The sequence below is a fragment of the Molothrus ater genome, chromosome 6, assembly GCF_012460135.2.
Source record: "Molothrus ater isolate BHLD 08-10-18 breed brown headed cowbird chromosome 6, BPBGC_Mater_1.1, whole genome shotgun sequence".
Classification (NCBI taxonomy): Eukaryota; Metazoa; Chordata; class Aves; order Passeriformes; family Icteridae; genus Molothrus; species Molothrus ater.
This window is the reverse complement of record NC_050483.2, coordinates 14,518,060-14,531,045: the sequence shown is the minus strand read 5'-3', so window position 1 is coordinate 14,531,045 and position 12,986 is coordinate 14,518,060. Positions and strand designations below refer to the sequence as shown.

At 40.3% G+C, this 12,986-nt stretch overlaps 1 protein-coding gene across 1 annotated transcript; it reads left to right on the top strand.

Annotated features, from left to right (window-relative positions):
• The first annotated feature begins 433 nt into the window (after positions 1-433).
• Positions 434-12,876, top strand: UEVLD (UEV and lactate/malate dehyrogenase domains). Its single transcript, XM_036384950.1, is given in 13 exon segments — positions 434-494; positions 1,938-2,022; positions 2,657-2,719; positions 3,437-3,600; positions 4,438-4,573; positions 5,000-5,034; positions 5,037-5,120; positions 5,750-5,855; positions 7,562-7,732; positions 8,481-8,654; positions 8,947-9,031; positions 9,644-9,767; positions 11,076-12,876. Coding segments are annotated over 13 exon segments (1,434 nt in total). The 5' UTR covers positions 434-452; the 3' UTR covers positions 11,241-12,876.
• The last annotated feature ends 110 nt before the right edge of the window (positions 12,877-12,986 follow it).

Genomic DNA, 12,986 nt, shown 5'->3' with positions numbered 1-12,986 from the left:
TCAGGCACACGGAGTGACTCCTGGGGTGTCCTGTGCAGGGCCAGGAGCTGGACTCCATGATCCTGGTGGGTCTCTTCCAACTCACCATAGTTTGTGATTCTATGAACAACATCTTGATTTACTGCATCCTTAAAGCTTGCTCGTTCACGAGTGTCCTTAACTGGACGCTGGCTGCTGCCTCTTCATCTAATTAGGCTTGAAAGTATACAATGATCTTACATCAAAGAAGATCCTGGCTTAAGACAATCTCGACACATTCCACATTTTGCAACACCACGGCGGGTGCAAACAACACCTAGCCCAGATGCTCACCACGCGTTTATGAGCTCCCCGACGCCTTCGAAGGGCACTGAACAGCCCGAGGCCGCCCGTTCTCCCGGCCGAGCGCCGCCCGCCCCCCTGAGGGCGGTGCTGCCCCGCGCGGGGCCCGCCGGGAAGCGGCGCGCGCCGCCATGGCGCTGGCGGAGGAGGCGCTGCGCCGGCAGCTGGGCAAGGTGCGCGCGCCCGCGGCGAGCCGAGCCGAGGGAGGGAGGGGGCGCGGGCGGCGCTGAGGGAGGGAAGGGCGGAGGGAGCCGGCGGCAGGGGCAGCGCGGGGCCGGGATCCCTGGCCGTGTCCTGGGGGCGGCTGCCGACGGGTTCCCGTCCCCTCCTGTCCTGTCCTGTCCTGTCCCGTCCCGTCCCGTCCTGCCCCGTCCCTTTGCACCTTCGCATCCCGGTGTCTGCGCTGTCCTAATACAGCTGAGCTTTAAGTTGCGCCACGCATCAGTTTACCCCCCCTGGTTCACGACTCAAACCTTACTTTTCACTCATCGGAAATCCATAACTTTTTTTTTTTTCTTTTTTCTTTCTTTTTTTCTTTTCTTTTTTGTGGCATTCCCCGCGTTAGCGCCTCCACGCCTTAGGAGCACACAGGCGCGTTGTTGTAGCGTCGCTCTGAGCGTTTTAATTGCCACGTGAGAAACTGAGGGGGGTGTATTTAGGCTTCGGGCATGCCGAATAATTTTGGGTGCGAATTGAGGAAGGTCTGTATGTGAGTCACCCCGTAAATCTTGTGATCTTTGGAAGAGGACAAACTGCTTGATAGGAATGTTTTGTATTATGAATAGAAGGAGGCCACCTGGGGAAAGATGACTTTGGTTTCACAGCCAGATATATCAACGCCTCTAAAAAATGCCCTAAGTGTAGGTTGTGTAGACATTCATAATTAGGGAACATTGGATTCTTTTTTATTTTTTCTCTGCATGACTTTGCAGAATCCAGTGATGGGGAGAAGCTGGCTGAAAGGTGGTTTTTGTCAGTAGGTCTGTTTTCCTGTAGGCAGTAGAAAATAACTGTGCCATGCCCACAGCTGTCGCATTGCTGCTGGGGCAGCAGACCGAAGAGAAATTCGATTTTAACTACTGTTTTGTGACAATTATTCCAGGGCAGTGAGCAGCTCTTTAGCCACTGTCAGACAGCAGTTTTGTTTGCTTAGGCAAGGGTTCCAAAAAAACAGCACCAGGTTTCCTAAATGAGAACCAGAGGCACTAATCTAGGAAATGGAAAATACTCTTTGTAACTTTGGGATGTGGGATGAGGCAAATCTCATGGAAGTTCAGGTATTGGACTGGTTGGGGACAGTCTGAAGCAGCAGTAATTAATTTTCTCAGCTCTCAAGGAAGCTTAAAAATGAAAAAAAAAAATCCTAGAGGCTAATTACTTACACATTTGACACATTTGTGGAAAGTGACATGTTGGTAAACTCTTCTAAAATGTGTGCAGGTGGACCTGTCTTTAACTCTGTCAGTAAGAAAATAACCTCCTATTTATAATACTAAAAGTAATTATTACCTTCCCCTTCTTGTGTTTCTGCCTTCTATAGTGTCCTTTTCCCTAACTCTCATACAGAAGCCTTTGAAGTGAAACTTTTTTCCTTATTTTTTCCTCCCCCTTCGCAGTACAAGTTCAGAGACCTGACCATAGAAGAGCTGAAGGATGTTAGCAAGACCTACCCCAACTTCACCTTCTCCATGAACACATACAGTAAGTGATACACTTACTCTGAACTATTTGTGGGGGTTCTTTCTTGCCATAAATGCAGGCTGTATGTAATAGAATGTGAACATATTTCTGTTGTGTTCCTGTCTTTATGTTGACTTGCAGTAAAATTTCTCATGCCATGTTACTGTTCCTGAATGCTCTTCCAAGGATGCATACATAGAAATACCTTGGCAACTCGTTTACATCATCTTACTTCAACTTATCAGTAATTATAGAAGATTGATACTTTAAATTCTTTGTATGTAACACCATTTCCCCATATTTCATTTTTGTATTGAAAGTATTTTGATGGTTTTAGCTTATAGAGTTAGTTTTCCAGAATCCGTCAGTCTGACTGGAAATTCCAACATCAGCATTACGCAGGACAAAGGGTTTTCAGACTAATGATGTGCTTAGTTGTACCAATGGAATTTCTGTTAAAATTTCATTAAGAAAGTATTTTAAAAGGTAGGGGGGATCTTAGTAATATTCTAGCCTTAGTTCTTTCAGGAGCAGTGTATTTGATTTCTAAAGAAAAGTCACTGTTAGATATTTGTAGTTGTGGATGGGATTGTTATGCCAGGTTTGAAAGGAGTTGTTTTTTGGGTTTTTTTTTTGACTACATTTTTAATTTCAGCCTTCAAGGATGGATCCCAGAAGGACCTCCTGAATTTTAGTGGCACTGTTCCAGTGAAATATGGTAAGATAAATCAAATGTAATTTTCTTGGCAGTTATCAATCTAAATGTAGAATGTGTTGGGTACTGCCTCTTAACAGTTCACTGTGCAGTGTCTTCAAAGGGGACTAGAAAATATTTAGTTTGAAGTGGCAGAAGTCACTTCTACTGCAGAAAGAAGTGCACAGATGCTGAAATAATGTGTTATTAATTAAACAAATAAATTAACTATTTAAAAAATAGTGTTGTTTGAGACCGTGTTGGCAAACTCTTTGATGCTAATGGAGCCTGTGTGAGCTCTCTGAGACCTACACTTGTATAGACAGTGTCCAAAAATAACTTGTAGGCAATTTTTTATTTTCAACTTAAGCCTTTGAAGTCTGATGCAAAGCTCTTTATAGATGCTTTTTTGCACTAGGTGTTAAGTCATAAAATAAGAATGAAATACATGTAGGAAACCTTTATTTGCTGGATGAAGGGGACATGTTGGCTGAGAGAGGACCTTGGGAAGCAAAAGACCAACAGAGCTTTATATTAAGAAAGACATAATATGTAGCATTTCAAGTTGATCTGGTTTTATTAATTAGCCTGAGTAATATAAATATTTTCCAGTGTGAATCTGGAAGTGCTCTGTCAGGCTTTTTTCCTTTGTTACTACAAAGTGTGAATTACATCACACACAAACTGGTCTTAAGTGCCTCTTCTCAGTGCAGAAGTTAGTAATGGCTTTTATTTCAGCAGGCAATTCCTATAACATCCCTGTCCGGCTGTGGATCCTGGATTCTCATCCCTTTGCTCCCCCCATTTGCTTCCTGAAGCCGACTGCAAACATGGGCATTGCAGTGGGGAAACACGTGGATGCACGGGGCAGGATTTATTTGCCCTACCTGCAGAACTGGAGCCATGTAAGAGGTGGGGTGGCTGACAGGGAGGGAAGCATTTGGGAATACTGCAGGGTATCATCTGGAGCTTTCAGGCAGTCTGAGGCTGGTAAAAGCAGTTGGAAGTAATTGTAGTGAAAAAAGGGACTGATTCTTTACAAAGCAATGTAAGCCTCGTGATACTTTCTTGCTATCCCAGTTCAGTATCCCTCAGGAAAGTTCAGTGGTACTTTCTGCCTTTTGGGTATATCTTTTCTTTGGCAGAAATCTGAAACAGCACAGAGATTCAAAAGTCAGTGCTGTTGCTAAATGATTTTATTCACTGTATTAAATTACTCACTTAAATATGACTGCCTGGCCAGTAAAAATTATTTAATGAATGCCAACTTTTTGAAATGAATGGGCTGTATTTTACATTATTGATACAGAAATTCCTAAGGGAACTTCTGTTAACTTCACAGTGTGTTTTGCCTGGAGGAGGACTGAGGTGCCAGAACTCTGGACAGTTGAGCTCATCTAAGAAGACTGAACTAATTTCTCTTTAGCTAGGATTTGTCTCTTTTATAATACTGGATGTGGCTATATCAAAGGCTTCCATATATTCAGTGGATGCCTTCAAAAACTACTAGCACTGGTAATTTCAATTTTAGAATTCATTTTGTTAAATTCCTCATACTCCTGTCTGGAAAGTATCTTCTCAATGTGATGCTTTTCTCTCCCTTGGGTGTTTGTGTAAATGTTAAGAGCATCAGTATTTATAATTTGATTAAATTTTGTGTGGCTCTGGCAGTTCATAGCTGATACCACTACATGAAATAGCTGTTCAGCTGTTTTGTCTTCTGTTTGTCTGCTGTATTTCAGCCTAAATCAACTCTCACTGGATTAATCAAGGAAATGATTGCAAAGTTTGAGGAAGAACTCCCTTTATACTCTCTGTCATCTTCTGATGCAGCCAGGCAATCAGAACTTCTCTCCTATATTGCAAAGATTACTGAAGGTGGGGATGTTTTCATGGACTCGTTTCTAATGTTCTTATAAAATACATTCACTTACTGTCATTACCTGATGTCACAAAGAAACCTACATGGTTTATATTTTACAAATTTTATGGCCATGGTCTGTATGCACACCTGTAACAGCAGCAAAGGGAGTGCTGGTTTTGTGGTATCAGTGTTTAGCTTCTTGCTATTGTCATGCTTGTGTATTTCTACTTAGTGAAAAAAACATTCCTGTCTAGACAGGAATATTTGTTTTACACCTTGCAAGTTGTGAGGGGTTTCTGTGCTCAGTCTTGACTGCTGTTTTGAAAAAGTCCATGTAACTTGATTTAACTCTGGCACAACCATGATCCTTTATGAAGCAGCAATACTTGTATTGATACAGTGTGGACCAGCACCCAAGTGTGGTTTTCTTTTAATTGCAGGAGAGACTGACATGAAATCAAGGAGTAAAACTGGAAGCGAAATGAAGGATGTTTTAACAAAATTACTGTTGTTGGAGCTGGAGATCTTGGCATTGCATGTGTACTAGCAGTTGCAGCAAAGGTACAGAATTACTAAAAATAGCAAGAGACCTGATGAAGAGAGAGGATTTCAATCTAGTTCTAAGGAATACCTCATGACTTTTAACACTGTCACTGCATAGGTCATTTGTCTCTTCAGTTAACTTAGCAGCACACAGAGGAGTTCGTTTTCTGCCCTGGTTTCTCAGTCAGCTTTTTTTATTCAAAGGGTTGAGTATTGAATTCACTTACTTTGAAAATCCCTAAAGGTTTCTTGTCTCAGCAGTAGCCTCTTACAACTGGCATCTCCTAGTTCCCTGGAAAAGGATAATCTGTAGATTGGCTGTACTTCATCACAGCTGTATGTTAGGTACAACAGTAACAGTATATTTTAACAGTATTTTTTAGCAACAGTAATTTTTGACTTCCCAAAGATAGTTTAGGAAGTCTAGCTGGAAAAAAACACATTACAAAACAAACAAAAAACTCACAAAACCAAGTCCATTTCCTTGTGATTTGGCAGTAATTTTGACCAGTAATTTTGTTTGATTTGTGCACAATACAGCAAACAATGAAATGGGAGGAAATTTGGTTTTTGTTCCTCCATCCCACACAAACGAGTTTTGTTTTGGTTTATCTGTATTCTGATCTGTATTATTTTTATTCATACAGGATGTTGCAGACAAGGTGGTTCTTTTGGATCTTTCTGAAGGTGCAGCAAAAGGAGGGACCATGGATTTGGAGATTTTTGCTGTGCCAAATGTGGAGATCAGCAAAGGTACAAGATGTTGTGTCTGGAACAGGAGTGGGTGCTGTACTGTGTGTACTTGTGCTCATTTTAACAAGATCAGGACATCTGGGGAGATACAGTGGCACATGGGCTGTCTTTTGTTAAAAGTCTGTACTTGCAGGTGAGAGGCTAATGCTGAAATTGGACTCATGCAGAAATACAGAGAGAAGCCAAGCTAGAACTTCTTTGTCATGGGCAGAGAGAGGGAGGGAAGGGGGAAAAAATATTTGCATAGAAGTTAGTGAAGGCTGTGAAAGCAGTGTTCAAAAGGCTGATAAATAAAGGTGTGTTTCAAAGTGCTGCTTTTCTAGCTTGATGTTCATTAAACATGCACATGGCCAATGGTGAGTCCTTGATCTCTATCATTGCTACTCAAACAATGAGTTCTTAATAACCTTGTCTTCAGTCAGCTGTGAGCATACAAATCAACAGAGTCAGTGTCATGTCTCTCTAATTAGTGATTAGTTGTAGCCTTTGATGGTTGCAGAGGTTGAGACCGTGCAGCTCAGAAGTTTTCCCACAGGGAAAGCTGGAGCTGAATTGAGTAACAGTTCTTCCTTCCTGATATGTCATATTTCCATCTTCCTTGCACCCTTTGCGAGATGAAATGAGGGGTTTTCTTGTGCTTCTCTTTTAATTTATCTTATTTTGGGGACAGGGACTAGTTCTGGTTCCACCAGGCATCTTTGTGGCTTATTCTACAGAAACCTGGCATTGCCTGCTGTACTTGGATCCTTTGATCTTATCTTGCAGGTTTTACTGCTAGCACACCTTTTTGCCTGAACCCTGGTTGTGCAACTGTTCCACAAATCTGTTTGTGCCTCTCTGGTTGCCTCTTGTATGTTTGCATTTAGCTGTGGTATAAGAAGCTTGGTAGTGTTACAATACTACAAAATGCTTGTATACTGTCACCTGCTATTTTAGTGTGTTTATATCTAGTTTTGGAGCAAGCTGGTATTAATTATATCTTGCTTAAAATGGTTTTAATTTTTCAGTGCATTAGACCTCTGCTTTGGCTTCAGCTGGTTACAAAAGTGGTGCAACAGGCAAATCACCTTATTTCTGTGTCCAGGCTGATCACCTGTGTGGCACTCAGATACTCAGAGATACCTGCTCAAGGCAGCTTTGACTTATAAATTCCTGCAGCAAGTGTGGTTGTGTGTTTCTTTGAGCTAATAAATATAATTTGTCTTTTATTTGAGTTAATAAATAGACTTTTGGAGTGCTTTTCATGTGTCTACATGCCTTTGATTAAGGTAGAAGATCAAAAAATAAAGAAGAAGCCTCAGATAAAGAATAAAAGTCTTTCCCCTTCTTTAACAGATGGAATAAAAATTAAGGAGACTTATAATGGATTTTTTTTTCTTTCTTGCCAAGAAAACTTGGAAAAGCTTATCTGTCAAAGCTGTCTAGATGTTTTCTGGTCTCTGCTCTGTAACCTTGGACAAATTGTAGTCTATCTTTTGTGTTTGACACCTATAAAACAGGAAAGTAGCTCTGTGGGAGAGCTGTGTTTTATAGGTGCTGTGGAAGTGCCCTAAATTCCACACTGGGGGATATGAGGGGGACAGGAGTCAAAGAATCCCTACTTAAGCTGGATGCTGTAGTTCAGCCTTTAGAACAGCTCTTAGATTTGCATCCAAAATTCAGTAGAATTGCATAAATGTCAAAATTTATTTTCTTTATATTTTCAGATTTTTCTGCTTCAGCTGATTCCAAAGTTGTGGTGCTTACAGCGAATTCTCTGGGTAATGCTCAGACTTACCTCGATGTCATACAGAGCAATGTGGATTTGTTCAGAGGAATTATTCCAGCAGTATCCCACTACAGTCAGAATGCTGTTCTCCTTGTTGCTTCTCATCCAGGTATGCTGGTACTTTGCATAATGTTCTGCCCCTCACCTGGCTTTTTCTCTGGCCTGTTTTAAAAATATGTTACTGCTGAATGCACCCAGTTAGTCACAAATTCTTGCTACTCTGAAAGATGTTTTCCTTTTCAGCTTTGAGCAGGACACTGTCTTTGAGGGTTTTTTCTTTACTGTTACCAAGATAAAAGAAAATAATGTACTTTGTTTTGTGTAACAGGTATGTATTTCTGTGTGTTTCTGTGCATAGTTTCAACCTGTGTCTACATCATTGGCATCCATTGGCTGTTGTCTTGTCACTTGTGAGTTTTATATGCACATTTCTCCTTGCAGGAAGGATAGATCCATGTGGGTTATGTGCCATATGATCACACAGGCCACTCAGATACAAAGTATAGCATTAATAGTGAATATTGCAGCTAGATTTTGGTGGAATGTTTAAATTTCCAAACAAAGACAAAGCAAAATCACTACTTAGAAAAGGGAAAGAAGTGTGAGCCTCTATCCTGTAATGCATTGAAGACAGCTCTTCTTACTCTCTTACCATTATTGTTCTTATTTTTTCACTTCTTCCCCACCTGACTTTGTGTTTTAGGTTGAAATAAACCACCAATATGTTCCCACATGTTTATGCCTTTTCTAAAGTAAAGAAGTCCAGAGTTTTTCATAATGCTGATTCAAAAGTTGCAGTTGAGTTGAATTTTGAGTGGTCCTTCATTGACAACATAATTCTTTTCTTTGACATTTAGTTGAAGTAATGACATTTGTGTCATGGAAGCTGAGCTCCTTTCCCAAAAGCAGAGTAATTGGAGTTGGTGCCAACCTCGATTCAGAGAGATTTCGGTACATTCTGACCAACCTTTTGAAAGCAGAGGTACTGGCAAAAGATGCCTGGGTTATTGGTGAACAAGGGGAAGACAAAGGTAAAGTGATGCTTTTTTATGACCATGAGCATGTAACGTCCTGGCAGGGCCTAAGTAACTGAATAATGAAAGTATAATTGAGAAAAGTAATGAAGATAATGAGAAACTAATAAGAAGAGTGGCTAATTCTCATTTTAATGGCTTTAAATAATACAGTTTTGGGGTACCAAAGTCTGTAGACCTGGAGTAGTAGCCAAAAGTATTTGCCATTTGTCACAGAAAAAAAGCAAACCTACTTAAAACAAACCACAACCTCACATGCTTTTTTGTTGTTGTTGTTGTTTCTATTCAGTACCATCATGGACCAGCTGTAATGTAGCTGCAAATCAAACAGAAGCAATGGCTGCTCGTAACTCAAGGGAAAAGGTGGCTAACAGGTAGCACCATTATAACCATTATTTTCCTTCATGTTTAGGCACTTGATTTGGCACTTGTTTACATGTTCTTCAGCTCTTTATGAAGTGGGGCAAGCTTGCTCTAAAATGTTCATACATTGAGTTTTTTGGAAATTGTAGATCAAGTTGTCATTCACTTTTATGGATCTGTATTTGGCCACTGTTTTTCTGAAATTCTTACTGACATTGTGCCTGTGGCAATGTAAGGAGACACCACAATATACAGCAGAATATCAGAGCTGTTTGATTGTGTATTTAAAACAAATCCTAGATGAGCCTTCTGGCCCACTTTGCTCAGACATTGTTTTGGAAGCATTTGCTTCAAAGTCAAGCACCAGTTTGGATGAATTTACCTGATTTAATTATCAGTTACACACCTCTTGACAGAAAAGAGAATTGTTACAATATAGAGAAAAAGTATTGTAAAGAAATTCTTTTCAGCAATTCTATTCTATTGTGTTGTTTTCCAAAATAGAAAATTATATTTTTACCTGGTACACTCAAACCTGTATTTTGGGTTTTACATAAAGACCAAAATAAAAATAATTACAATCTCAACATCACGTTTTTCTGCTTTTCCTGGTTTATGTGTAGAGCTATGGAAGTCCTAAAGGGAAAAGGTCAGAGATCTTGGTCTGTTGGGCTCTCAGTTGCTGATTTGGTTGACAGCATTCTGAAAGATAAAAGAAAGGTTCATTCTGTATCCACTCTAGCAAAGGTAAATGTATTACTAATACCTTTTGGTTGGCACTGTAATTATATTATTTATACCAGATATGACCAGATATTAATTTTAGCAGCACAGACATCTCATTGTTCTGAAGTAGTGCTACTGCCATTACTTTCTTCCAACAACAGCTCTCAACCCTAGTCTGAAAATGAGCAAAAATCACTTGCTGTTTTAACTTGAAACCAATAGTAAAAGTGGATTATTCTCCTAAAAATACCAGTCCAAGGAGAAAATACATTTAAGGTTGCTGCCCAGCACCCCTGGACTAGCTGGATTTGGCAAATGAAAAGTGAGTTGTAGTTCCAGAGTGCTTAGTATTAAATGTAGGCTTTTTTAGGAGCCAGAAGAATTTTGTATCTTTTCTGAAAGTATAAAATGCGTTTTCTGCCAGCATTTTATTTGATTGAGTTTGAAACAGCTGCTTTTTTACTCTTTAGTACTTTCCTTAAGAGGAGAAGATTATGAAGCAATAGTTAACTTAAAACTGTAAACTGGATTTAGTTTGAAGTTTTTCCTGAGAGGCTTCACTAAAGCATTAGGTCATTCCATATGATTGGAAAACCCATGTAGAAACATTTATTTATTACTTCAGTTTAGAGCCTTCAGAAGGACAATTTGCATGTTCTTGTGCAGGGAAATTGAGCTGGCTGCTTATTTTATTGAGTACAAGCACATACCTAATTAAATCATTATGTTTGAAGTGAAGTTTTTAATCATTCCTGAACTAAATATGGATACAGAGGAGTCACAGATCTCTTAAAGTATCTATAGAATGTAAAATGTCCCAGATTACAAAAATAAACACAATCTACAGTGTAAACTTGAATTATAGGGATAAAAGTTTGATAAAGTCTTTTGCAGAATCTGTATGGGATCAATATTTGAGAAAATTTCCCCAGTTCTTTGGCTGCATTATTTAATTTATTTTGTTCAGTCCTAAAAGAACTGATACTGTACTAGGAAGTGTCCCTGCTTGTTCTAGCTAAGAAATGGTGTTTAGTGGTATAAACTTTGTCTGCATTATAGACATCTATCTATCTATCTTGGAAAATTCCCCAGTTGTGGCATGGTTCACAAATTTTTATCTGCACAGTAATATTTTACAGTTTCTATACAGTAACCCACTGCACAGTATCTAAAATTAATAGAATTTGACCTACCCAGATATGCCATATGCTTGAATATCCTTGCTTAATTAAAATAATCAAGTCATTTTGTGTAATTGTACGCTTTTGTATAGTTGCAGCATAAATAAGTAACTCTGTGTGTGACAGTGTTCTTTGTGTGTTGTTTCAGGGCTGTTGCAATATAAACAGTGAAGTATTCTTAAGTCTCCCATGTGTTCTTGGAACCAGTGGAGTGATTGAAATGGTCAGACTGGAGGAAGACCCACTGGTGCAGGAGAAACTGCAAAGCAGTGCAGGCTCAATTCATGACCTTCAGCAGCAGCTGAAACTGTAAGGAAGCACAAGGGAAGCCTCTGTGTCTGCTCACTCAAGTTGGAGATCTGCAAGGCAGAAGAGGTTGATTCATATATAAGGATTTCTGTAGAAAACAGGAAGCTTTGTTACTTTACTTTCCAAAAGTGCTTTCTCAGTTTAGGTTTAAATAATTTAATACCGCACTTTATGGCAATTTTTTCTTTGTAAAGTGCACTTTTGGTAGCCAAAATGAGGCAGGTAACACACAAGAATATTTTACCTAAATTCAGGTGGCACTTGCCTGTGGGTTTTGGCTGCCAGTTATAGCCTGATTCTTGGGTTATTCTCAGCTTTTTGCACCTCTTTACGGGGCAAAAGAGAGGGGCTTACCCAGCTCTGCAGAAACTCCAGCATGCACAGTTCACTTGAACCCTCCCTCGTGGCTTTTAAATGCTGTGTCTGAGGCTTGTTTAGGGTGCAGTCACACTCCAGCTCCACAGGCACTGGGGATGCAATTCCATAGCTCCATCTTCTGTGGCTGAAGATGTTCTTATGTCAATGGACTCCTGGTATTTTGCTATTTACTAAGGGAACATGGTGTTCACAGTATCCTTCAAACCTGAACTATTGGCTATGGACTTCTGTTCACACTTTATCATGTTTGAAATACTCCAATCACGACTTGCTTGCTTTTATTTTGTGAGGACATTGAAAGCACTAAAGCACCTGCAGTTCTCACTACACACATGCAGCAGTGGAAGGGGGGCTCTTCCTGAATGGGAGGAGCAGGAGCTGGGCTTCAAATAAAAATAAAAGATGAAATCCAGCAGTTGAACAGCACAGGAGTATCTGCACATTCAGATGTCAAACCAAAGCTGGCTGGGAGCTTTACATCAGCCTCAGGAGAAGGCAACAGAACCTGTAACCCTCTTCCCTGGAGACCAAGGATGTGATGAAAAGCAGGATGTGGATTTGTCGGTAAAAACCAGATGATTTTGAGATCAAGGGGTTTTTGGGGTTCTAACCTCTTGATTTACTGCTGGTAAAAGACTGTGTTACTCCTGATTATACCTCAGCATCACATGGCAGGCACAGGGGACTTGGGCTCCACTCCTGCTGTGTGCAGCTTAGGAATGTCATTCCACATTTACACTTTGAGGGGTGGCTGGTTGGAAATTTTCCAAATATTGTTGGAAAATTTTCAGATATTGCTGGAAATTTGTTCTGAGCAAAAGTAGGGTCTGTGGCAGAGCAAAAGATCTGATCCTTTGTGCCTTCCAGTTCCATCTCACAAAGAGCCACACATGCAGGGAGTTCTGAGTGTATACTGATCTCAGAACTGGATTAAACATGGAAAGAAAACACCTTCAGTAATTCAGACCTTTCTTTTTTTTAAATACCCAAATGTCTTTCACTGTAGTGGTTAATAATGGGGCAAAATTAGTGATGGCTGCAGGTAACCAACTTTGCTGCTATATTTTTGAAAGCTGCACTTTGGGGTTTGGTTTTTTCACTTACTTAAAAAAAAAAACCTATGAATTTAAGGTTTTACATTCTTTTTCATGGTGCTGTTTCTCATCTGTCGAGCATTTATTTTCATGCGAATACTCAAGCTGTTGCTTATTTACTTTGGTGTTTATGTAATAATTTTAATCTTAAAGCGCTGCCAGCTCTTACAGGCGCGTTTCGTGCATTAATCCGCTGTCGCGTTTGTGTCGTGTTCCTCGGCGCCGCCCCGGCCCCGCTCGGTGCCCGCCCCGTGACGCGCGGCAGCGGCGCCGCCGCC